This window comes from Amia ocellicauda, chromosome 9 (assembly GCF_036373705.1).
Source record: "Amia ocellicauda isolate fAmiCal2 chromosome 9, fAmiCal2.hap1, whole genome shotgun sequence".
NCBI lineage: Eukaryota > Metazoa > Chordata > Actinopteri > Amiiformes > Amiidae > Amia > Amia ocellicauda.
In genome coordinates, this window is record NC_089858.1 from 39232608 (window position 1) to 39258695 (window position 26088).

At 41.4% G+C, this 26088-nt stretch overlaps 1 protein-coding gene across 1 annotated transcript in view; it reads right to left on the reverse strand.

The window, feature by feature from the left end:
• Positions 1 to 25366, reverse strand: part of adgra2 (adhesion G protein-coupled receptor A2) — a 67709-nt gene extending 42343 nt beyond the window's left edge. Inside the window, exon 1 of the mRNA XM_066714456.1 lies at positions 24211 to 25366. Coding sequence (XP_066570553.1) covers positions 24211 to 24455 — 245 coding nt within the window. The 5' untranslated portion in view covers positions 24456 to 25366. The remainder of the gene's footprint in view (positions 1 to 24210) is intronic.
• Positions 25367 to 26088: the final 722 nt, after the last annotated feature.

Sequence of the window (26088 nt, forward strand, 5' to 3'; positions counted from 1 at the left end):
TGTACTTGCAGATATGAAAGTAAGCTACTTCAATACAGGAGGGTTGAGATATTCATGTATTCATGCACTACTGGCTTAATTTGATGCAATACACTACTGTTTTACCCATCAAAGATCCAGTGAATTGAGTAAAATATTATCCACACAATTGCAAAGTGCATTGGAGATCTGAGGACCAGTTTATTCATCAGAGTAGAGCTGTAGAGCTAGGTATACAACTGCTAATAAAAATTCAGTGCAGGCCTAGTTAAAAAAATGTAAGGTACAGTACTGCCAATATAATTTAATACTGTCTAGCATACAGGAAAGCCAGGTCTGGCGATCAGAGAGCCGGTTAATGCAATACAGATATGGAGCTACAGGCATGTCATCATCTGATTTAGCTTTTCTTTTTTGGTGTAAGCTGATTACTAAGAAATGAGCTTGTGTATTATCAGATTGTCTGCGGATCGTGAGTTAGGGTGGGTGGGATGGGGAGTGTGGTCTGATATGGGCTACTTGCTATTCTTGTCCCCAGTCATTTGTGCAGACTCTGATCACCCCAGTGTCCTCATTCTCACAGCCATCAACCCCACTGGGTAACCAGTGGACCATTATCTGACCACTGTACACGGCCCCAAAATAACAACTTGCAAAGAAAATGGAAAACACAATTCACCCATCCTCCCCTCCCCTGCTGCCAATCTAATACACAATTTTTCCCTCTATCTCATGACATGTCTTTCTCCCGTAATGGGCCACTCTTGAAGAAATTGACTAAATTGGCCTCGGACATAGAATTATGCTGTAATTGTCATGTGTGTAGAGCTGATCCTACCACCCACCCCCACCCCAACTCATCCCTTAACCCAACGACGTCTCTGATTATGAAGACCAAAGGGTTTCTATAGCGACCAATCAAGCTAAAAGGTTGTCGTCTCCCACCCAATGGCGATAGCCCTCAATCAACCCCCTTAGCACACAATGGAAACATTAATACATCAAGACACTCAGCAACTTGGTATCCCAAACGATCTTTTCCAATGAATACCCTTTTTATTTTTTCAATTAAGGTCTGCTTGCCTACTTCTAGCACACATTCTCAGTTCACAAAAGCCTACATTGCTTATCTCCCACAAAAGTGGCAAGGGCTATAGTAGTATATGCAAGTAGAAGGGCTGGTCATTACTTGTTATTGCCCTAGGTCTCTCAATAGTGCATACAATCCCCTGTACTCAGAGACCAGTCCTTTGGTTGATTGGTTGTGCTGTGATTGAGATGATGCAGACTGAAGCCTGTCAATCAATGAGGTGGCTCCAAAGTCTCCAGGGCGAAAGCACAGCAGCATTCATTGAGGATATTAGCCTCTTAAGGTGACATCACGTCTGTGGATACATTCAGGTGTGTCTGAGTGTCTCAAATCTGGGTCTTGAGGACTACATACATAGTAGAACAGCATTCAATCAATGGTGAAACAGATTAAAAACCACACTGTAGGTCAATTGACTCCACCCAAAGCATTTTCTTACCTTGGGTATTGGCAGAAAGAAATACAAAGAAATAAGCCAATTACAAAGAGGCAGAAATACAAGGAAATGAGCTTTCATCTGTGTCTTGAACATTTGACAGAATGGGACATAACAGCAGTGAGATGCACCAAATGAAAACTCTAGGTTTTGGCAAGAGCTTTTTGATAGTAATTCATCACCAGGTGTGTGTACTGTTCACATCTTGACAAGTTGTAATTGCAAGGCACTTTTTCAAGAAGACTCTCACACTGAGGTCACTAGCAGCTGGTGGAAAAACAGCTTTCTGCAGAGCTACGTATAATGGAAATACCTGTAGTTGACATTGGCCAGGCAGCAGATTGCAGGACACACCACTGCACTAAAGGCAAGATGACATGATCTTTGAAAGTGAATGTGATGCACTTAGAAGTTTATAAAATGTCTCAGGATGGGAGCAATGACAGGCATGTAACTTAAGTACACGTAGAAACACGCAGTGCTGTAGAACGCTAAATTACTTGATCTGTTTGGGGTTGATATTGAAACCTCGGCCGTGAACCTCCCATAGTGAGAGTGACAATGCTGTCATTCCTGCCCCAATGAGATTTTGTAAGCATGCTTTTCCAATTCACAGGGTGAAGCGTAAAAGCACAGATTCAGTTTGTCTGGTAATGCTTACTGTGTTCTGGAGAAATAAAGAGACTTAGGACTCTTCTGGGACTAGGCTTTATTGCCTGAGGGTAGAAGTACTTTTGTGTTACTGTAGCCCCAGCTGCATTGTTTTTCGCAAGTGCCCTGTTGTGATCTTGAGAGCATGCGCTACAGTTTCACTTTCAGACAGCTGAACTACAGTTATATTGTCCATCTACACAGCAGCTGCTCATAGTGGATTTTTTTTTTGTCTGAAACTGCCACCCCCCCAGCCACCCTCAAATAAACCAAAAAAAACAACAGAAATCACAAAATGGCAGAAGATATCCTGTTTTCGATCTACAAAATCTGTTTCTAATAAGCAGAGGGTCTTGCACTCTGCCTCTCTGAATGCGTATCAATCCAGTGTCTTACCTCTAGGCATCCAACCTCACTGCCTCCCATTCGTGCAGCTCAAAGATCTACAGCTGTGCCTTCTCCAGCTAGTCCCCCCTTTGGGTCCTCATGCACAGACTAAGGGATCCCCAGAGAAAAGCCTGGGGAGATTTCACCTATAGTGTTAAACCAACACTTTCCTTCAATGTTTCACTTTGCCTTTGTGAGAAACTTTTTGCATCGGGTACATGCATTCAGAACCAAATTCAGTGTGTGCAGATTACAATTATTTGGAAGTATTTTTATATTTTAACAAGATTTTTCTGTCATTTATTAGCAGTGTGTAATATACTGACATTACTAGGCGAAAATAATTTGAGAACTCCTCCATTATCCTGCACAGCTTCCCTCTCTCACAGTTCCTGAACTCCAAATGACTACCCAGGAAGCCTCTCTTCCCTCTCTCCTTCTCTCCCTGGTAATCCTTTAATTAGAACTGTGGATTGGATTTTTACAGCATTTGTTTTTGTACAGGAAATCCTTTACCATAATAAACCACTTGCCTTCTAAGCTAAAGTATTCATTTAAAATGGTTAATTACAGAACTCATTTGATTGTTTAACAATTTACAACCTGCTGAAAGGTAATAAGCATCACTGTGTGATTGGATAAGCTTTAAATTACATATTATATTCAGAAAAAGTAGGGTTGAGATTCTGCACTTATTTGTGTTTTGCAGGTAATCCAGGTCTATAGAAGATGATCTTTCTAGATCTTAACAATGTAAACCAAAATTCCATTTTTTTTTATTTTTTTTTTAAGAACTTTGCCTTTCTTCTTTAATGCCAAAAGTCACCTGCGGTTCTTAATTATAATATAATAATAAAGATCTAAAGATTAAAGTGGGGCAAGCCCTTAATTATAAAACTCACTTAGAAAAATAACAAAATAATAAAAAGCTACTCAGTAGAAAGTTCCCATATTAAAGACATAAGCTTCCCACCCCCTTGCTGGACCGATAATGCATGTTACAGGTGTCAGAATGGTCTTCGGCAAAACAATGAGCTTTAAAAGCTAGAGCTTCTGTACAGCCATTTTTGTGTGTAAAATGATTAAGCATTATTATAAGCCCTAAAGTACACTCCTTCCCAGTCACCTAGTTTATAACCACTCTGTCCTTAAGACAGTCACAGGTCTAACCAATTAGAGACAAGTCTCCCAGCCCTCTTCCCTTCTGTCCTCTCCTTCCTGTTTTTGGGATCCTCATCACTTCCCTCTTCCTCCCTGTCCCTCGATTGGAACCTCTCTTTCTCTGTCTGTTCCTCTTTGCCTCTACAGATGTATTTCTCCCTCACTCTTCCAAACAGTCTTGGAGTTTTGGCTGCAGGGTTCATAGCAAACCACACAGAGGATTCTCTGTCTTAAGGAGGATTTAAATCTAATAGGAATCCTTCAGGGAGTTAAGCTCTGTTCTCAGTGTACAGCACATATGCTTACAGTATTAATACTAATATTAATAATGACAGTAAAAATAATAGTAATGATAATAATCATAATAACATCATTTTTTCTTTATACATGGCCCCTGTATACAAACATCCTGGCCTACTTTTCCAGAGATCAAAGATCAACAAATTACATCATAAATCAGCAATAGAACAAAATGATTTGAGGAAATGAGTTTGGATTACAAATCCCACAATCCCCTTCCCCTCTCCTCCACCATCAGCTACCAACACAAACAAATTTAGGGGTTGCAGGTTAACTATAATAAAGCAAGTCAAAACAATTCAGCACACCCTGTATAAACATAATTTAACTTGAGAAACGCCACATACACCCAAAGGCCACACACTAGGTAAACATACAATGGTAATATGGCACTGGAAAAAAGGGGGAAAAAACTGCTGAAAGAGACTTAAAATTGGGCCTTATTTGAATTATGTATTTATCCGTTTACTCAGCATTCCCTCCTATTCATAAATGTTCACATGGCTCCCAGCCAACTCATTATTAAAGATGTTTAAGAAAACATTACATGTTTAAATTATAAGCCCATCCCACTGAATTTGTAAGATGTCAGCTTGTATTGCTACAGGGGCTGTGTCCTTGAGGATGCTGTCGGTCTGATGACGTCACTCAAAGCTGCAGGAGAAACATCAACTGCAGGTACTGCAAAATCTATAGAAACTGGTCATTATAAAGCAAGTGAGGTGGATTACAACCTACAAATAAAACAAAAATGACACTGAATGTAAGATGATATTTTTAAGAAAGTTGCAAGTTTTTTCTTTAATGCCACCTACAGTTCATTATTATACATGCATTTTCCAAGCTCCCAAAATACGTCACTGTCTTCATTTGATCACATTAAACTTAAATATTCCTAACAACAAAACTGTATTATACTAATGGGTCTTGTTGTATATTGGTGCCCATAAGTGTGCAAGCAGCTACTGTAAGTATTTAAGTATTTGAGGTTAATATTCGTTTGTGTTTTGTGTTCACCACACGCAAAGTTTGTGTGCGTGTGTGTGTGTGTGGGGGGGGGGGTATGGCAATGTGTATGTGAGTGTGCATGTACACTGGTATGTTAGGCTTCCCTCCAAAGAGTAGAACAATGATGCTGCATTGTTTCTTCATCTTGCTCCATCACATTAGATCCAATCACATCCCTTCACATTACAAGCACAGATTACAAGCTAGAGCCTTATATTTCGGCACCCTGAAGGTTATTTTAGGGAGCCAAGTCTGTGTAATTTCTGTAATTTAGAGTTCCAGAATGCAGGAAATGACTTCTCTGTGTGTCAAAAAAAAAAAAAAACATATTGTGGAGGAATACACACACACACACACACACACAGATGTGCTGTGAATCCAGCCCCCGCCTTCCCCAGGCACATCTAACCCCCTGTAAGATGGAGCACTATGGAGTTCTAAAGCCCGTGTGTCAGTGTGCATTTTGTGTGTAAGGCAGAGACCATGTGTCTTTATTGGGGAGTTATTAACTGGAGGGGGAGCATGGTCTGTGCCAAAATCCTTGCGTGCAGAGCAACCCTAAGTCTCATCCAAGACTCCCCCACCATCACACACACACACTCCTCTCTGCTCACCTCCCTCCGCCTGCACATTTATCACACTCAGGCCTAAGACAGGGCTCTGTTATGCAGATGTTCCTGCGAAAACACAGACTGGGAAGGAGAGCAGCCAGATGCAATAAGCCCATCCTCCCCACTGGAGTGAGAAATTACCATGGGGAACTGATGATCATAATGGCCCACTTCTACCATGGCATCCCTCTACAAATTCTACTCGCGGTGGCTGTGCTTTTCTTGCAGTTTTTACAATTATACAAGTGTGTTGTACTATACTACACTATAGTAATAGCATCACCTACTGTGGTATTGTGCAATGGTATATTTTGACTGTGATTCATGTGACTGTCTGAAATACATTGGCATGGTTCAATGAACTGTAAGGCAGTTAAATCCAAAAATAAAACCAAATACGTATCCTTAGAGAGATTCCAAGTTTGTCACCTATAATATGTAGGGTTGCCACCTTGTACAACATATACAGTATAATCATAATGTTAACAGGGAAAGTGGCACATTAATGTATTACAGATTACGTCTGTCCCGGGACAGTCACCTTAAAAAGAGAACAACCCTGGCAAAAACCATGAAAGGGGCAACCCTCTGTATCACTAGTAATTATCATACTGGGCCTACAACTGCCACTCATGGTTGGAGCAGGAGGAGTGGAGGGGCAGGGGCGCTGTGTTGGTACACACCACGTGCACTTGGAACGACACTCTGCTTCCGGGACACATGGAGCTCGTTAGGGGCCGGCAGTTCGTTAGGCGGCTCAGGGATAAACAGGGACAGGCTGGACACTGGGGTCCCTCGGCAGCAGTCTTTCATTGTAACGTGCCGCAGCCTTCAGCCCTGCTGCTAATGAAGCCAGAACCCCCAATTACGGCTTTTATTTGTCTGCCAGAGGAGCTGAGCTCAGCGGGACAGGGTCTCTGTCTGTGTGTGTGTGTGTGTGTGTGTGTGTGTGTGTGTGTGTGTGTGTGTGTGTGTGTGTGTGTGTGTGCGTGTGCGTGCGTGTGTGTGTGTGAAAGAGTGTGTGGAAGAGATCTTAGAGGTCTTGCGCATAATCCCTTGCTACTGTCTGAAAGGGGCCTCTTAACTCTTAATTTGAGATTTTTTTTTTTTTTTCTCTTTTAAGTGCTGCAGCAAATCTATCAGCAACAATCTGAATCTGCAGAACAAAGTCGAAGTCACACTTTTCCAACTCCATCTCTCTCTCTCTCTCTAAGCTGTGCCTCACTGCCAGTTGAGGGCTTGAGCCACCGTTGGGCAATCAAGCAAAGCTGGTGGGCTCTGGGTTGCTTAGAAGCGACAGCAAACAGGCCAAAGTAAGCCAACGTCCTTCTGAAGGCATACCGCATAGTTTAAGTTCACACTACTACCATAGGTCACCTTCCCTGTAGATTTACATCAGTTACCCTTGCTTTGTGCTGAGTTCCCTTTGGGTTTTTCTAAGCTTTCAAGACTGGACTATGAAAATACCACAATGTACTATAGTAAGCATTCAGAAACAAAACAAAAAAGATTTTTCCATTGTGATTTTGGAAGAATTTCCAGTATCACATTGAACTACAATCTGATTCAAATGTCCCGTCACAAAAACAGAAAAGCGATCCAAAAGCTATGAACAAATGTCAAAGTCCATGCATTGCTAAATACTTTTTATGCTGCCACAGGACTAACTATCAATGCAGATTCAGCAAATGCTCTGCTGTGTTTTTAGCTGACACCAATCAGGAGGTCACTGCTTTTGGCTTAACTGTGGCAAGTAACAGTAGGGGTCACAATATGACAATGACAAATAAAAATCCTTAAATATAATGAGTACTTTTTTAGGGGATTGCAACTGCACACATCTTGTCCCAATGCTGTGGTTTTTGTGTGGACACACATTTCTGCCAAGATCAAATGACAACACATTTATTCTCTCCTGTCATGCATTTCTGCTAGTTAGAACCATGTAATGGCAGGGAAAACAGTTAATCCAGGGCTGTGCATGCAAACAACACTTTAATAATAAAAGTGTTGGCAAAAAAAGAAAAAGAAGATCGTTTATCTCCATGGGCCCTTGTGGCTGGGTTGAATTAAAAAGAGCTAAAACTGTGGTAAGCAAGGAAGTTTCTAAGCTGTCTGGAGGGCATCCATGCCTGAATGTGAATGTGAGTGTTATGGATTCATTTAATAATTGTGGACACATGAATAAGTCTCCATAGATTTTTACACTCACAAAGAGGGCAAGAAAATACAAAAGAAATAAAGAAAAAAAAAAAATTAGAGAAGAAATTTAAAAGATAAACAATTAAGCACGGAAGAGAAGGTCCCCCTGCTCAAGAAAGCACATGTACAGGCCCGTCTGAAAGTTTGCCAGTGAACATCTGAATGATTCAGAGGAGAACGTGGTGAAAGTGTTGTGGTCAGATGAGACCAAAATCGAGCTCTTTGGCATCAACTCAACTTGCCGTGTTTGGAGGAGGAGGAATGACCCCAAGAACACCATCCCAACCGTCAAACATGGAGGTGGAAACATTATGCTTTGGGGGTGTTTTTCTGCTAAGGGGACAGGACAACTGCACCGCATCAAAGGGATGATGGACGGGGCCATGTACCGTCAAATCTTGGGTGAGAACCTCCTTCCCTCAGCCAGGGCATTGAAAATGGGTCGTGGATGGGTATTGCAGCATGACAATGACCCAAAACACACAGCCAAGGCAACAAAGGAGTGGCTCAAGAAGAAGCACATTAAGGTCCTGGAGTGGCCTAGCCAGTCTCCAGACCATAATCCCATAGAAAATCTGTGGAGGGAGCTGAAGGTTCGAGTTGCCAAACGTCAGCCTCGAAACCTTAATGACTTGGAGAGGATCTGCAAAGAGTAGTAGCACAAAATTCCTCCTGAGATGTGTGCAAACCTGGTGGCCAACTACAAGAAACGTCTGACCTCTGTGATTGCCAACAAGTTTTTTGCCACCAAGTACTAAGTCGAAGGGATCAAATACTTATTTCCCTCATTAACATGCAAATCAATGTATAACTTTTTGAAATGCGTTTTTTCTGGATTTTTTTGTTGTTATTCTGTCTCTCACTGTTAAAATACACCTACCATTAAAATTATAGACTGATCATTTCTTTGTCAGTGGGCAAACGTACAAAATCAGCAGGGGATCAAATACTTTTTTCCCTCACTGTAGCTGCATGCACTGTGAATAGAGTGACAGAAAGCACAGCAGACCACAGACAGAGATATGATACCAGTGTTCACATACTTGCTCCACAGCAGCCACACTACACTAAGTTGGAGCACCTATTCCCTTAGCCCAATATGAGTGACCTGAGAAGAGGCAAAGAACTAAATAAAACACTTTTGTATGTAGATGGGTTGAGAGAGAGAGAGCATTTTCACTCTGGGTAGTCATATGGATACAGATGTATCAACCTAAAATAAGAAATTGCTGCTGTGATTGTGTTCTGCACTGCATTCAGCCCAATGGTACTGCCTCCTCCCAGTGTTCAGATTAAGCACCATTTGATTAAACCCAGATATTGCAGTGCAAATCAAAAGGGTAACAATGCATTGGATAAATGATATGCTATGATGAGCCCTTTCATTTTTGCTAACAATATTCAGTACATAAGCCACCAGACTGACTGATCGCCAAAGTGGGCCCAACAGTTGCCTCAGTTGGGCGTGTGCAGAGAGTGTGGGGACGTGCGTGTTTGTCATTAGGAGTGTGGGTTTGTTTGTGTAGTGAAGGGTGTGTGTGTGTCTCAGCCACAGAGGGGAGAGGCTGTTTGTGATTGTGTATGTGTGTGTGTGCACCCATTCACAACAAGAATATGAAAGAGGATCGCTCCGCTCCTCTGCCTTCTAAAATTAAAATCTGGGTTTTATAAAAAGCCTCTAATTTGCGAAGGGAGGCTGGGTTCCTATTTTTGGGACTTGTGGACTTGTGGCCACACACACCCACACGCCAGCACACACACTGTGGGCACAAGTACTCAAGAGAGTTACACAGAGTCCTGTTACACACCAAAATTACCCATATCCAAGATCATGGACCCCTCCACCCCCCTACCAACAATTGCCACAAAAGTCTGGGGAAATGCAATACTGTTGTATTAGCAGTTTAAAGGCATAACTGCCCTAGATTTTGGTATTAACTCTTTCATCAGTAACTGCCAGGATTAGTTAATGACATCTGCTCTTTCAGTGTTATTTAATTTTCCTGTTGTTTATGGTCGGATACATTTTATATTAATGTAGCAGCTGACTATTCCCCTCGAAAAACAAGTGTTAAAAAAAGATCCTGAAAAGCTCCATGCATAGAAACACCAGAGACCACTGCTATGCCCTAGCTTCTCATCCAAGTTGAACATGGTCCAACAGCCTAATCGCAAGACTTTAGATAGCTTTGTCACAGATTTAGGCTACATCTGCTAAAGTTAATTACTGAAGACTGAATATCCATTAATGAAAAGCACGCCCCCAAAAAATGAAGCTTCAGCATCATAAACATCATTCATAAGCATAGTTTCCTAGCACAAGAGCTCAGAATAAATCCACTTCCACTCATCCCAACTGTAAGTAGAAAGCTGCTTCAGTTTGCCAGAGGCTTCTTGCATCCCTCAAGAAACCACCCTCAAGCTGTGATTGAATCCAGATCCAGGCTGGCATAGGTGAAGTTGTGTGCTGCTGATACAAACAATTCAAATGCAATTGATCTATGAAGTGCCCTTTGTAACACATCTCAAGGCACTGAATTTAAAAAAAGTATTTGATTCTGGGAACCCATATCAAAGTTTCTGAATGTGATGGCAGTGTTTGAGGAGAAACGTAATAGGATAAAAGTTCTGCTGCTCTGAGTCTTGCCAGGACAGAGTAGGGCTGTTAAAGGCAATTTCAGGTAAAGGTATACTCTTCTTAATCAATCCAAAAAAGCAGGAACCCTGTTTAAGGAGGCTACGACTATCATAGCTTCTGGTACTAGTTTGAACCCTGGTTGTGTTGTATGTGATTTGGAGTTTGGAAGATGCAACAGTAGAGAACCATGGAGCCCGGCCAGCACAGTACAATAATCCAGCCTGGAAGAAACAATCATATATTAGCTTCCCAAAAGTAGGCAGAGAAAATGAAGATCTAATCTTAGCAATATTTCATAAAAAAATAAGCTTGTGTGGCTTAGTCAAAAAGCTGTACAAGGATCAAAAAATATCTCCCAGGTTTCTCACCCCTATCTGTGGTTGAATAGAAAGCTCATTCAAATCCACATATAAATCCTTTGCACCCCATGACGGATGTGGAGAGCCGAGTCACGTTATGGTCTTGTTATGATTTAGCTGGAGAATTTTGTTGAGTTTTGCTGCCTTTGACACCATCTTGGAAGGACAATGCTGAGAGGGCAGAAACGGTGGAGGCAAGGTGAGGCTTAACCGGCAAACTTCACGGTGGTTACAAGTGTGTGATTAGTGAAAACCATGATGAGAACAGGGCCAAAAATAGATCCAAATAGGATGCCACAAACAATATGTGGTGGGCAAAGGAAAGTTCCTTGCGAACAAATTGCTTCCAGTTACACAGAAAAGTAACAAACTTATAGCTATGGCCAGAGATTTTTCATCACCCTAGCAATGTAAATATTAACAGGAAGTACAAGGCCAAAGTCCTGTGAGGATTGTGAAGGGTCATGGGGACCACTGACCATGAGTATAGGCCAAGGAGCTGCTTTTCATAGAGGGTACCATGGCATGAGAAGAACGCTACAGAGATTCTCTTCAAATTGTTCAGTCCTGGAATTGTCATACATCGCGCACACACACACACAGATGGAGGTCGCCACAGGCATCCTCACCACAGACACCAAACCCTTTATCTCAGCTCTGACTCTGCACACTGGCCCCATGGCAGGAACTGCAGAATCCCTTCATGTGGTGGAGGCGAATGAGAGAGAGGGAGAGGTGGTGGTGGTTGCGTGTTTGGGGGAAGGGGAGGTGGGGTGGGATAGGGAAGCAGAGAGGGAAAGAGAGAAGGCCGTGTGGATCGAGTTAAACTGAAATGAATAACTGTCTGAAAAACCATGGCAAAAGGACTCCACAACCGGGGGGGGGGGGGGGGGGGGTTGTTGTGTTGGGGAAGGAGAAAACCACAGCTCTATTCAGAGAAAGGGGAGACTGTGCGCCACTACCTGGTCTCATTCCAGACCCACATCTCTTGAGTAATAAGCAGGACAAGTTTGCAAAGCTTAAAAGAAAACATCACTGCCGAAATACCAAATAAATATGACCTGAATACATTAGACATGGTATAACAAAGTCACAGTTTTTTGTTCTTGTTGTCGTGTAAAAGAACTTCAACCATCAAATGCTAACAAGTAGAGAAAACAGTAGCTGCATGAAACAATTATTCAATTACAGGAGTGTCAGTTCACGAAGAGGAATTACGAGTTACTGATTGGGGGGAAAACTCATTGCATTGATTTAATTATGGTTAAGATGTCAGGCTGGTACAATTACATAGTAAAGTAAAAATCATGACTTGAAATATAACTCAGTTTTACATATGAGTATGACCAAAAAACCCTGAACAACATGGTGCCTGAAAAATGCTTTCCTGTCTAGCCAGATAAACAAGTTTCTTTCATTTTTTCCCACAGATTGCTGATTAATCCTTACAACCTCTTGCAGCTGTTCATGAATGTAGTCTTTTATCACCTCAGTCAGTGTCATCATAACCTCTTCCCGGAAAACATCAGATTAGTCAAAAATAATAATTGTATGGAGCTAGAGAGAACTGATCGGAAGAGGCATTTATTGGAAATCTCACAATTATAAAAAAACGGATAGAGAAACAGGGCAGGCCTTCAGACTGTAGCAAGACTGTGAGGGAGTGCCAGTGCTGTCATCTGCTTTTGTTTCTAATATAAAGAGTCTGATCCCTGACTTTGCTCTCCACATCACAGTCGGGGAGGGTCAGAGGTTGACTGACATCAGCAGGTGCTGTAATCTCTTTTCTGTGTGTCCTCTTTCAGATATTGTATTTTAGTTTATTGCCATCAAAACTCCCCCACCCCACTATCCCAAATTGACCCACCCTATCTCCCGACGCTTATCTCTGGAATTCTCCTTGCATTCCGTCTCTCACTGCCCCGCTGATAAGTGTCCTTTGGGACAGTTTTCCAGACCCCCGACCCCCACCCCCAGACAAGATCATGAACTGAGCCAAGAACTCAGAAGCAGTCACACATAAGCAAGTAGAGACATTCAGCTATAATACAGAGGTGCTCAAAATCTGCTGCAGATTAATTAGCCTACATTGGACCCAATAAGCATTGTGCCCAGGTCTTTATATGATGGATTAAAGACACTTATACATTCTGCACTAGCAAAGCCTACAGTGTTCATCAGTTTTGAAAAAACTCTGATAGATATGATTGACAAATAAGTATAATTGTGTTTAGAAAATGTATTAAACTAAATGGAGCACCCGGGTGTGTATACATTTGACTACAACTGTTCAGAGCTCTTAAAAGGTCCATGAATCTGTAACAAATTGATCATGCCATGCAGATTCTCCCAAACACTCACAGTCTACACATGCAAACGGGCTTCCTGACCCGCTCCCTGCAGCTGTCAGCAGCTGTGCCATTCATGAGATTCCTAACATTAACTGGGATCATAAGAAAATTCCAAGGGAATAGACCATTCAGTGCATCCAAATTGTTTGGGCTGGGGAGGCACAAAATCCTTATTGCCTTGTGTGGATACGAACAACTAGCTCCAGTGAAGAACAATAACTGGTCTGCCAATGGATATAAGTTATTATTCAGAGATAGTCTAACATTTTGAGTGCTGGCTCTTTGTCTCAAAGAAGAAATAAACACAAAATATTCTCAAATACTTTCACTCTACATCCACCAATGAAGACATGACCAACATAGGTTACAAAGTCCATACAAACTATATGGACACAACAGACAAAATACAAATATCAGGAATCTTTTCTCAAGGCAGAATCAGTGATCAACAAACTGAAATTCTATGATTAATGATTAATAAACTATTAACAATATTTATTAACCTAAACAGATCACAAAATAACACTTTACATTTGAAATTTCAGGTATTGGTAACAAAAAACAAGAAACTTGACCCATAGTGGTAGCTAACAGCAGCCCACAATCAACCAAAAAAACTGACCACTATCCCTGTGAAATATCAGATTATCAGGCAAAGGTCTTATGCAATATATTTGTTGTAATTCTAGTTCCACTTTCTGATTTCTAACTTTTATGGTGGGATATTATAGTCTCAAAACTCCTTTCACATAGATGAGTTAAGATTTATAGAAGTGGCTTAGCTTTCAAAACCTTACACTAGGTCCAACAATGACCCAACATTCAGAGGTCATCTTAATTCAGTTCCCAATGACTAGAGAAAGTTTGCGGTTGTGCAATATTATTAAAACATTTGTTTCCAAGACAATCCTGGCAAAATAAAATATAATATTATTTAACCATTTCCACAAGCAAGGAAAAAAACATGAGCTTCTCCGCAGCCTTTCCCGACCTAGTTACTGACATTCTGGTTTTTGCTGTGCGGTAGCTTGCTAAAGAAACTTACAACTTTGGGAATTGAACACTTTCTTTAAGGATATGGAATGAATTTACTGTGGGAAGGGTATTGCCCAAAAAATGCAGCCTAGAAAAACATGTTGATGGAAAAGAAAGATATTTCTGTAAACAAGAAGTTCAAAGTTCAAGTTTACATCATTGGAAAGCTTTTTCGATTCTTTTCCGGACAATGTATCTGAAAATAGATGCTTTCGTAAAGAAAAAAATCAAAAGTGTAAACTGTTCTACAGGAAAAAAAACACTTCAATTTTGAAATTATTTGAATGTTAAGTTCAGGAAAGTTCTTCTTTTCATGGAATAAGGAAAAAGTTATAAGGTTCAGCATTCTGGTTTGGAATGGCAGGGTGGTCTTCTGTTCTACAGTGCAGGGTCTGTACCTCCAGGGAGTCTGATGGCAAAAAGCACAGAGCTTGCGTTTTATTTTAACCACATTTCTAAGACTGTTTTACCAAAGGACATGTCCTCCAAACAAAGTCAATGAGCCACAGACTAAGCATTGTAAACCCACACCAAGCTCCTAAAATGGTCATAATGATCATAATAATAACGTTTCTCAAGTGCTACACGCAAGATCACATGCAATTAAAAGGCACAGTGAGTTTATAAAAGTGAAGTTTGAGATTTATTAACCAAGACAGGCCCTGATGATTTCTGGGAGGGAATTCTATAGTCTTGCTACTTAGCCGTATCAACCACTGAACGCAGCATTGGGAACAAATAACAGCCCAGAGCCTTAGACTGAAACATTGAAGAGATGCAACTCTGAAGGAGTATGTCCTTAGGCTATTGGCTGCACCAATTGGGATTCATAGGTACATCATGTATATATTGTGTATGTATTTATATTATCATGAATGACAAATATTTATTGGAAACACTGGGGACACTACATTACTACGCAATACAACAGACCTCCTTCCACTGGGGTTGGTAAAGAGCACCATTAGTGCCAGTCTAGTGCTACCAGCATGATCACACATCATGACACAGTTGGGAGTGTAACACAGTGGTTCTAAGGAGAATAGCACTGAAACCTTTCCATGGCCTGCTTGGAGTTCTGATCAGTCCCAAACAGCACCTCTGGGAGACGCTAGAATGGCTAATCAGAGACTAACCTCTCACTGCACTAGAAACTTAGCTGTGGGAGGAATAACATAGCATTCCTCACGCCATCAATCACAAGGATTGCAGGGGTCATTTAGGCCAAGGGTGGCCAAAATGCTATTAAATACCACAAGACAGCTGTTCACAATGTATTTGTCTGTTGTCCCAATACTTACAATATACACTATAATAACACAGTGTATGTGTGCTCTGGGAATCTGAGCAGCTTTGGGACAATTACATTGCTATTTGTCCAAGCTAATTAACAAAGAGGCTCCAAGGCAATTCTTGCTTTATGTATTTTTTTCCCTAAAGCATTAAGAAAACCATTCACCACACAATTTATTATTTTTCACAGCTGAGAAGACTTTTCAAAAGCAATTCTGCTCTTCTGGAGGACTGTGTTAGCGTGACAACACTCCTGAGTAGAGACCACATCCGAGGATAACATAAACTATGCACCACACAAGAAAATTCTCCTTCTGCTTTAAGAACAGAGCACCCAACAATAGAAATCTCAGCGCTGACCTTGATGACTGGAGCTGGACGTCCTGTCTGCAAGGCTTTCCACAGAGGGTGTGGGTGGGGTGCGAGGTCGGCGGAGGAATGTTTTAGAATTTGATATCAGAACAAGAGTGAGGACAGAAGTGCGACTTATGCTTCCAGCTGGTACTCCCACAATAAAGCTACAAGAAACCTGAACTACATTGTATAATCTGACCACTTATATTTCCAAAACTTCCTTCCTCAAGCCTGTAAAAAAAGCGTAAACATGAATACTGGATGATAAAAAAAGTTTTGTAATTTTTCAACAGGCAGAAGAAAAAAACATGCTGACATTTTCTGATAACTTGAAGTTTTCTATGTGTAGGACCTGAGGATATCAGCCCCCCAACCAACACCACCCCTCCCCACAACCCCCAATTCGGCACCCAAGCTTTGTTTAAAATGTGTCACTGGGTCCTGTGGAGAGACACAGGCAACCCCTTCCTGCCCTCTCTCTCTCTCTCTCTCTCTCTCTCTCTCTCTCTCAGGACTCCCTCTCCTTCACAGCCTCACGTAATTAGGCTTAAATATAGACCGGCACAAGCTCACATCTGGAAAACGTTTAGAAATAGCAGTTTCCTACCAGGACGACTAAATATTTAGGTTGAGAGTAACTGCATGTGGATGAACTCATTTCAGGGAGGGAGAGAGAGAGGGGGCGGGTGGGGAGTGGGAGAGAAAGAGAGAGGGAGAGGTTAAACAGCTTCAAGTTCTGCTGGAATACCGAAATGGATTCTGGGAGGTTATAGCTGGAACAACATAGAACAGTCAACAGTTTAAGAAACAACCACTACAGTGTTTTTCATGGGAAACTGTGTTGATACAAAACTGTTTATAAAAGCCAAACCATTTGAAATCAGACCTAAAGCCATGAACACTGTTTATGTTTCTTCAGCCTATGCCTTTAGGTGAACAGAAAGTTTTAATATATAACACACACTAATATCTGATGTATAATGAATATAATGTCATGTAATACTATTATTATTACTATTATGTTAAACTAATATATTTTGTGTCATAAAGACATGTCCATTCTGTAATTTCAGCAGGAAAATTAAATTTTATATCATTAATTGATCATTTGTATTTTGGGGGGTCAGGATAACGTTTAGAGAAGAATATAGTCAAGTAAAATGACATAACAATATTTCACCTCCTAGATCACATCAATGAAAAGATTTCTAACCAAATGAAAGCCATGACATAATAAATGTGTTTTTAAAAATATCAAGTTGGAAAACTGCCTATCTTTTGCAAATTAGCAACAACCACAAAAAAAAATAAACACATAAAAGAAGTTTAGATGAGCACTGAAGAGGAATGTAATGATGTGAACTGCAAGAGAAAGCTCACAAAAGCAAACCTTGCTTCTGCTGTGTCTGCCAAACGTTTGTATACAGTTGTAGATTTGGCCCAATTAATGAAAACAGACAATTCTTGCATGCTGGAAGTAAGAGAGGAGGGGGTGGTGGGGTGAGGAAAGGCCTGGAACAGAAGTACAGACTTTTGCTCATGTTTATTTGGATTCAACAGCATCAAACTAATACTTTTAATAAACAAACCCAGTAAAAGATTTCCTCTGTACAGACCTCTCAGCTGGAATGTTCATCAGAGACAGCTGTGGAACTGAGTATGACATCCAGCTCTTCACTGTCTATAGTAACTAGCCGTTTCATGTCATTAAATGCAGCAGCTCTTGGCTTCACAATTTTACAGTATATTGAGAAGGACAGACTAGGAGTTTTTGATTGAGTTTCTGTTGGACCTGCTATTCACCTGAGGTCACTTTGGTAAGAAGTAGGATCCCTAGCAAAAGGGACTATTGGATGTTTGTTTGTTTTCTCAAAAAGTTAGGGTTGTAATTAGGGGCTATTGATTGTAAAGGACAGCGATTTTCAACAGTAAAAACAAGGATTTTGTTGGAGATCTGGGTTAAAATTATTTTTAATGTCTCTTCATTGCAAATCCAGAGCTGGTGCTGATATACTCAAATTGATTTCTGGAAATTTTAGATTATTCTTTTGGTTCTGGAGGTGGTGGCAGTGGAGGACGGCTACAGACCTGCATTTCTTGAAATGAGCATTAAAAAAAAAATGTATATTTTCTCACATTGGCCAAAGGAGTGTCGATATAAGAGTCAGGGTGTGACCTTTTCTATGTTGTCTTGATTCATGAATTAATAGCAGGACTGTTGCAAGCTCTGTGATAGCAGCTAGGTTTTACCACATTTCAAATGTTATTAGTCACTTATGATACCTTGTTGCTTTAAATATTATTTTTATTAGATTGACAATTGCATCCCATAAGCTATCTCAGCTCCCCCTTCCTTTAAGATCTGGAAGCGCTTGTTTCCAACAAGTGACTGGGGACTGACAGTCAAGTAGCTGTGAATCAGAGCTTCACAGGGGAGTCTGAGCAGGAGCAGCTGGTAACCTCTTGACCCAAACAGCACAAGCTACTTTAAAGTGTTTTCCAAATACATGTGTTTGGAACTGCTAGGTATCACTTGAAACCTGATAAGAGCCTGATAATTGTAAGATTGGGATCAATTGCCTCTTCTGTGCGTCACTGCCATTCCTACCACCGTTAAAGCATCTTCTGACAACCTGACATCTCAGTTTATTTTAAGTTCTGATTTCTTGATGATTGTTTTTCTGTGCAATGCCACATAATGTTTAATGTTATATAATAATGAGTCATTCATACAGTGATACTAAACTGTCCAACAGTGCCCAACAGTGCGATGCATTAACAGTTAGCATTAACAGGTAAGCCCTAGTAAGCAAGTGACAGTGATTCATGTGATCAGAAAAAACAATACAATTACAATTTCCATATTATATTCATAATTTTGTTTCACCCTCATTTGAAAAGGGCCACCTTAAAATGCATGAGAGTTTTGACATTCAGATTGTCATAAAATGCTTTTCCTGTTATCACTGAATGGTACAGGAAACAGAACAATTTGAAATTAAGGACATGACAAGATTTTTCATATTTTTGTTTGAAATATATCTAACACTTTAAATTAAATGGTGTTTAAAATGTAATGTAATAATTGGGCTGTCCTCTTCTTTCCACACTGTCCATAACAGAAAAAAACAGAGCTATAGCATTTAATAGATAGAGCTCTCACTGATAGCACTGTGTTGCTCACAAATGGGTCATCGTTCCACAACAAGCTAAAGAAACCCTGAGTGACTTTGAGCCCCAACAAACTTGTGCAGGCCGTTTGTGCACTGTCTCTTGGGGAATGTCAGCTACTGTATGACAGGCCCAGCTATGACTGTTGTTGGTGTCCTTTGATCAAAACCCCACTAACAGCCAGACAACCAAGATGGACAAAACAGACCTCCTCTTATTTGTGTACGATGTAATTTTCCTTATGATTTAGTCTACTGGATGGAAATGGGCCCGGGCTGAATGCTTTTAAGAGTTCCCATCTGTGTTCAATCACTTGAACTCACATGTGGGTTGTAATGCCGACGCGTTCTAAAATGAGGAGGGAAAAAATAAATCTGGAAACAAACACTGGACACCAGAGTGAAAAACTGCTGCAAGACCAATGTGAAGCTACTGGCAAATGGGGGGGGGGGGTATGGTAACTATAAATAAATAAATAAAATCCCATTGTTTGCTTTACAAAATTAAAAAACAAAAAAACAACATTGCTTGTAAAAGACACCAGCGTAGGAATGTGTGCTTTATGAGGCAGCGCTCACTTTCACGTCAGACTGGCGGATACAGTCTGCCTGGGCGAACAGAAGGCAATTGTGCAGCAGCTGCCTGAGATTGCTGGGCATGTTATGGTATTAAAAGAGGTAGCCAAGCCGCCATTAAATCACAATGAAGAAGGATAAAAAGGAAAGAAAATGTGTTTCTGTTTATCCCGGTTTAGCAGTGGCCAAGTCAGCTGCAGAAGGAGAGAAGGAATGGCGCAGCATTCCCTCCAATCGATCGCAGATTCGAGCAGAACTCCCTGGCACACTCACTGAGTTGGGTAGGACGTCAATTTAAGGGTCTGTGGATACAGTAGTACTCAATAACCAGCAGTTGATATCTGTATATATAACCCTTCTCAAAGCCAGATTATTTTGCACAATCACTAAGTCATGGTCAGTTAAAATGGGAAATGTCGCCTCAACAGCTGCAAAGATGATCCAAAAAAGAGCTGCTAGACCTCCTTAATAGGTATGACGGACAGATGGATGGTAATTCTCAGCAGAGAAGTGATATTCAATATAAATTGCATAATGATTGATCTCACCCAGAAGAATGCAGGGAGAATTGTACATAAGGTGGGGAACTTTTTGTTACACTAATAAAATGGACAGTTGTGCTGTGGAATGTCTGGGGTCAATATGAGCCACCGTTCACCCATAGCAGAACATAACTAAGCCCTTATGGCCCACGTGCCTCCGCTCCTTCTTGAGTGTCTGTCAGTGGTTGTGCTATTCTGGAATCCTTATCAGACAATTCAGATAGCACTTGGTAGTATATGCTTAGAAGTTAGCAACTTGCCTCCCCCTGTACACTTCCTTCAGATGCACATTAGCAAGTCTATCATTCGGATTAAGTGGTTTGCTTTCGTGGCAATCAATCAATCAATAAACATAAACAAGAGTCGGCGATCCAGACAATACACAATAAAAATAAGAAGACTTTTTAATGAAACTCCCAGCTGCATAGGTCTTGTGATACATGCTTTGGTGAGCAGCTATAAGCATTCTTTAGAGTACAATGCCCAGGTAGACACCAGTATGCACGGCTGGCCACATGTGTAAGATGATCATCCAGCTGTTACACTACTTTTCTGCCTATTGTAGTCATCACATACAATAGGCCTACAGTACAACAAAAATGTGTTTCTGTGTACCGCATTTCACACCTAGACATCACAGAATGCTAAACAGTTTCAGTTGTTTCAGCCTGTCTGATAGCAATTGGCTTCGAGTTGCACGCATGAGGAGCACTAGAACAGAAAGCTCTAGATCTAGCGTGTTTTAGATGTTTTCTCTGAACAGGTAGTCTAACTATGTCAGAAGACAAACAATCATGGGCCTAGCTGGACTGTAGGAGACATGAAAGAAAAATCTGGTTATTGTTGATAGTGATGCTGGTGGACCAGTATGCAATCTCTACAACTGATGCCCAAGTATGGTCTCAGGCTGTGCTACACTGTACATTAATCCGAGTTCTACATTGTGGCCATTAAACATCTCCTGGAGCTCTTTGCAGGACCTGGGTTGTTAACCTCAATGTCATTGCCAAATCCCAAAACAGTTTATAAAATCTGACCAACCTATAAAAGTCTCTTAATTGGGTCCCAGTCTGTTTCCTGCCTCACCCCCTCCACCAGATGTCCCTTGAAAAAGAGATCTTAATCTCAGTGGGAATTCCTGGTTACATAAAAATAACGAAGTCAATCTGAGTTTGATAGACATCAGTGCTGTATGGTTTTCACAACACAGTTCAGCCACATCAGTAAAAGAGAGAGAAATTGGGGGGCCCTATTGGCAAGTGTTGAACAGTTACAAAAGGCCTCAAAACAAAGACTCAGGCACAGCTCGGATCTGACCCATGAGTGCACACACTAGAATCAGCAAACACCCAGCTCCCTGTGTTCTCACATGTAATTCCTCAGCTATGCATTCAAATAAAGATACCATTTATGACGCCAAAACAAAGCTCAATTCTAAAATGCAAAACAGATCAATAAGTTTTAATATGACTATCCAGCTCCACTCTAAGACCACAGAGCTTGTCTCCTGGCCACTTTGGAACCTGACAGCCCACAATAAAACTGATTGGTTACAGCTGCTTGGCTCTATTGTCTTCTCACAGCCTTTTGCATTTCATTGTTATTATCATCTGGATTTCTACCCATGTCAACACTATATTGACTAACTCTTGGTGCAGTTGTGACACCTGTGGCACCCCCATGCCATTCCGTTTGACTACAGGTGTTCATTCGCCCAACTTACTTTCTTATTTAAACATTATTAAATAAGTACATGCTGTGTATTTGCTGCTTGTTCCAACATAAAGATGTAAAGGATGCACATTCCACTAATGTGAGAATATTGAAGCTGTAGGCTACTTAAGGGTCAATTCCGTGAACAAAGCAATGGAAGTGCTAATTCAGCCTCTCTCTATGATGTCAATATTTTTTGTTGCAGTTGGATTTCACATGCTTGAAAGTGTTCATCCAACTCTTACAACACAAGGCTGGCTTTACAAATTATGATTTATGATATGTGTATATGGTTAAATAAAAGGCCGGCTGTTCAGTTAAGGAATAGTGATGGTGGAGTGGGAGGGCCCACAGTAGCGCAGTTAGCAATCGGCAAAACCCCCATCTAACACACACCTGGGAGAGATCACCTTCAAGCTCCAGCACTCACCACTTTGCCAAGCATCCACTGATAAGGTGGAATAAAGTTGGTAAACGTTACAATCCTTCACAAGCTGTAATTGCTCAGACTCCGAGAACTAAATCCCGGTTGCTGAGTTCTGCCCCCCAGAAAATCCTATTCTGTTATGACAAAGGTAAATGGCATTCGAAAAATAAACCTCTTTAAATGTACAATATAAATTCATTTGAAGCGAGTCAAAGTCCCCCCCGAGTGAGTGATAATTGCGAGTAGGTATACAAAACAGCGATTAGATGAGGTGAACGCTATAGTTCACTGACAGGGCCTGTGAGTAATTCAGTAATGATAACCAACACGTGAAATAGAGCGCAGTATCTTCTTTCAAATCAGAACAACACCAGCGAGAAGATGGAAGTCTATCATCACTGTAATTGGAAGCAGGCTTAGTTAACGGTCTGCGGGAACACGTAATAACACGCTTTTCCATCTTGGAATAAAGTACATTGAAACCGTTTTTCAAATGTGAACATTTAAGCACGGGTGTATTTTTATACAATAACACAATTGTGTTTCCACATTTTTTTAGGGAAACTGTTTAAGCTTGACCTTAACGACCGAGATTTTTTAGAACGCAGATTGAAACCGTTCTAGAATGCAGATGTTCTGAAGGGTTCTAACGCGTCATTGTGCTTGAAATAAAGAGCGATAAACACCTGTGCGCCGCGCCCTCAAGGAAAGAACAGCCAATCAAGCTAGTCATAAAAGATGTAAACTTGCATAACTGGGCATCTCGCCTTGCTGAAATTGTACATCTGCAGTTATAATGTTTGATATGATAATTAAATATGCACTCTTACATCTCTGGGTCGCTTTACACAGACACTAAAAATGCAGGTTAGGACGTGCAAATTTAACTTGCTTTTTAGAATGAATACGTAAAATATGGAAAGCATTGGAAACCTTGAAAACATGCTAAAAATGGAAAATCAATTAAGAACAGCAATGCATGGCAAAAAACTGCTTAAGATCAATTGAATGCAATGGGTATATCTGGTTATATTGCATTAAGAGCCTATAAGAAACAAGCGCGCATTTTAAATAAATTGCGCCCCGCCTTTCCAATACACAAATTATAGACAACTTGTATATAGTTGTTATCAAGTTTCCCTGATGGAAAGCATATTTCATTCAAAGGGTAACGTCACCCCGCTTGCCCTGCTCTCAAACCTAGTCGCTGGCTTTGGTGATTTCGTGGGTCCACACTGCCTGAATGCCATCGCTTTCCGACCCTCAAGTGCAGTGGTGTGGTCGCGTTCTTGTAGCGCAGATGTCCGCAGTTCTGCGCAGATCTGCAGAAGTCCACTGATCCCATTGGTGGAGCCGCGCAGAAGTGCGGACATCTGCGCAGCACGGACGCGACCAGTTTTTTTGTATAGAGCGCAAAAGCGACCCTCCGTAAAACACAACTCCAGCTCTGACGCCTGTATTGACGCACTGCACTGGCCACCGGCTGTCAGAGATGAACACAGTGTTTCGTCGCATGTCACCCTTTACTTTGACTTACTGTAATTGTATTTACACAATGCAGCAACACTCATGCATTTTCAATAAACCCATATCATCTCAGAAACCCCCCTTGAATTAAAACGGATTTGCTGCCTCCTACAAACAGACGGGTCAACTACATGTACGATAATCATTTATATTGAGGATTATGTGAGGATGCTGATGTTTTTCTTCCAATTATAAACTAAATAACATGCATGTATTATTATTATTATTATTATTATTATTATTATTATTATTCAATAATCATAATAATTATCATCATCATCATCATAATCATAGTAATAGATGGCAACTACACATTCTTTCTCCTAGGCTTATGTGTTGTGTTAAACCAAGGAGCGGTACGAGCTGCAGAAATGTGCAGCGGGCTGTTGTTCGCACTTACAGAGTGACCGTCCGGTTTGGAAGAAGGCTGGCGTGCGGAGGGTCGCTCAGCTCCTCGCCGCTACAGCTCACTTTCTTTCGGAGCGCCGTGGAAGTGTGAGTCCGGGAGCGGTCGTCCGTGCAGCTGCAGCCGCTGCTGATGAGCCCGGGGCAGGCTTTGGCGAGGTGATATCCAGGGGCAGCCGAAAGCACAAGCAGGAGCATTAAAGCGACCCCAAACGGCACCCCAACCACGGGGACCCGCATCGTCCCGGTCTGTGTCAGCCGCGCTGTCCCGCAATCAGCCCATGTCTCCGCAGAGGCTCCCGATCGAGGCCGATTGTCAACTTGGTTTGCAGGATGAATATAGCAACGTGCCGCTGGTTAACAGACAGAAACTGTTCAACTGGGTATATCCCTTACAAACAAACAGCCCAACTTTTTTTTATGACAGAAAAATCATCAGATAAAATACTCCAGTTCCAATTCGAAACAACACGAAGTTGTCAAAAACTAAAACGTTGTCATGATCCCCAGTTATGGATAACTCGGTGAAGTGAGTGACGTTTACGCTTTTCCGAGAACGCTTTAATAGAATCTTCCACCAAACGAATTCCACAAAGGTCAATGTGAAAGCAAAAGCCGTTTGAATACGGTGCTGTGTGATGTGAAAATGACTTCTTTGCACAGACTGAGACACTTTAACCAAGTCGTTCCCAAACGGATACTTTTAATCCGAATTCCAATGGCTTTCACATTGTTTCACTGGGCAAACAGACTCCGCTGTTATGCATCAGCGTTGTTAAAAAGCGACGTCGTAGAGGGGTTTGGATCTAGGAGGACGGTCTTGTTTTTCTTCCATTCTTGCTATCCCGTTCTGCTCAATGGACCTCAGGGCAAAATGCAATGGGAATTACAACTGTACAGTAATTCTCAAATGTGGGAGCTTACAGTACGCGGGGACGTTTCCTTCAAAGATGTCCTTGAAGTGAGTTGGAAGTTCTGGAGTTTGCCGTTGCGTTCTCTGTATCCTTGTGTGCAGTGTGCAGATGAACACAGTCCAGATAACGGTGCTCTGGTCCGGGCGGCTCGGCTGTAATTCCCAGGATCTAGCGGTCTGTGCCACTCTGTCACTGAACCTCACACGGGCTCCGGAGCGGCATCCCCTCCCCGGCGGCGGGGATCTGCAGGGTCCTAGCGCGGCAGCGTGAGGGGCGGCATCAGCACTTCAACAGTTAAATAATTAAAATAAGGAAGCCTGTTCGCATTCAAATAAACTATACATCACAGTGAGAAATGAGCTATTAATGGGAAGCTGGTATGAAAAATTGAATGCATTTCAATATTTTTGATTCTGGTTATTTTCTTTATTTAGAACATTTGCAGCTGGGTTCACAAACCTAGATTAGCACTGGTATTGGACTCCAGCTAACATACAGTGGCTCTCAGAAGTATTCAACCATTGGTCGTTTCCACATTTCATTGTGTTACAACATTAAATCAGAATGGATTTAATCAGTTTGTTGCCACTGATCAACACAGAAAATGTCAAAGTGAAAAATTAAATCTGCAGATTGTTCTAAATGAATTACAAGTACAAAACAGAAAATAACTGAATGCATAAGTAATCATCCCCTTTGCTCCTCCTACCTCAGCAAGTGACATGGCGAGGTTCCTCATCCACCCCCCAACCTCTCCTCACAGGTGTACCCCAAGGCTCTGTCCTGGGCCCTCTCCTGTTCTCTTTCTACACTCGCTCCCTGGGCCCCCTCATTGCATCCCATGGTTTCTCTTACCATTTCTATTCCGATGACACCCAGATCTTCCTGTCTTTTCCCTCTTCTGACGCTGTCATCCTCTCTCACATCTCTTCCTGTTGGTCTGCTATCTCCGCCTGGAT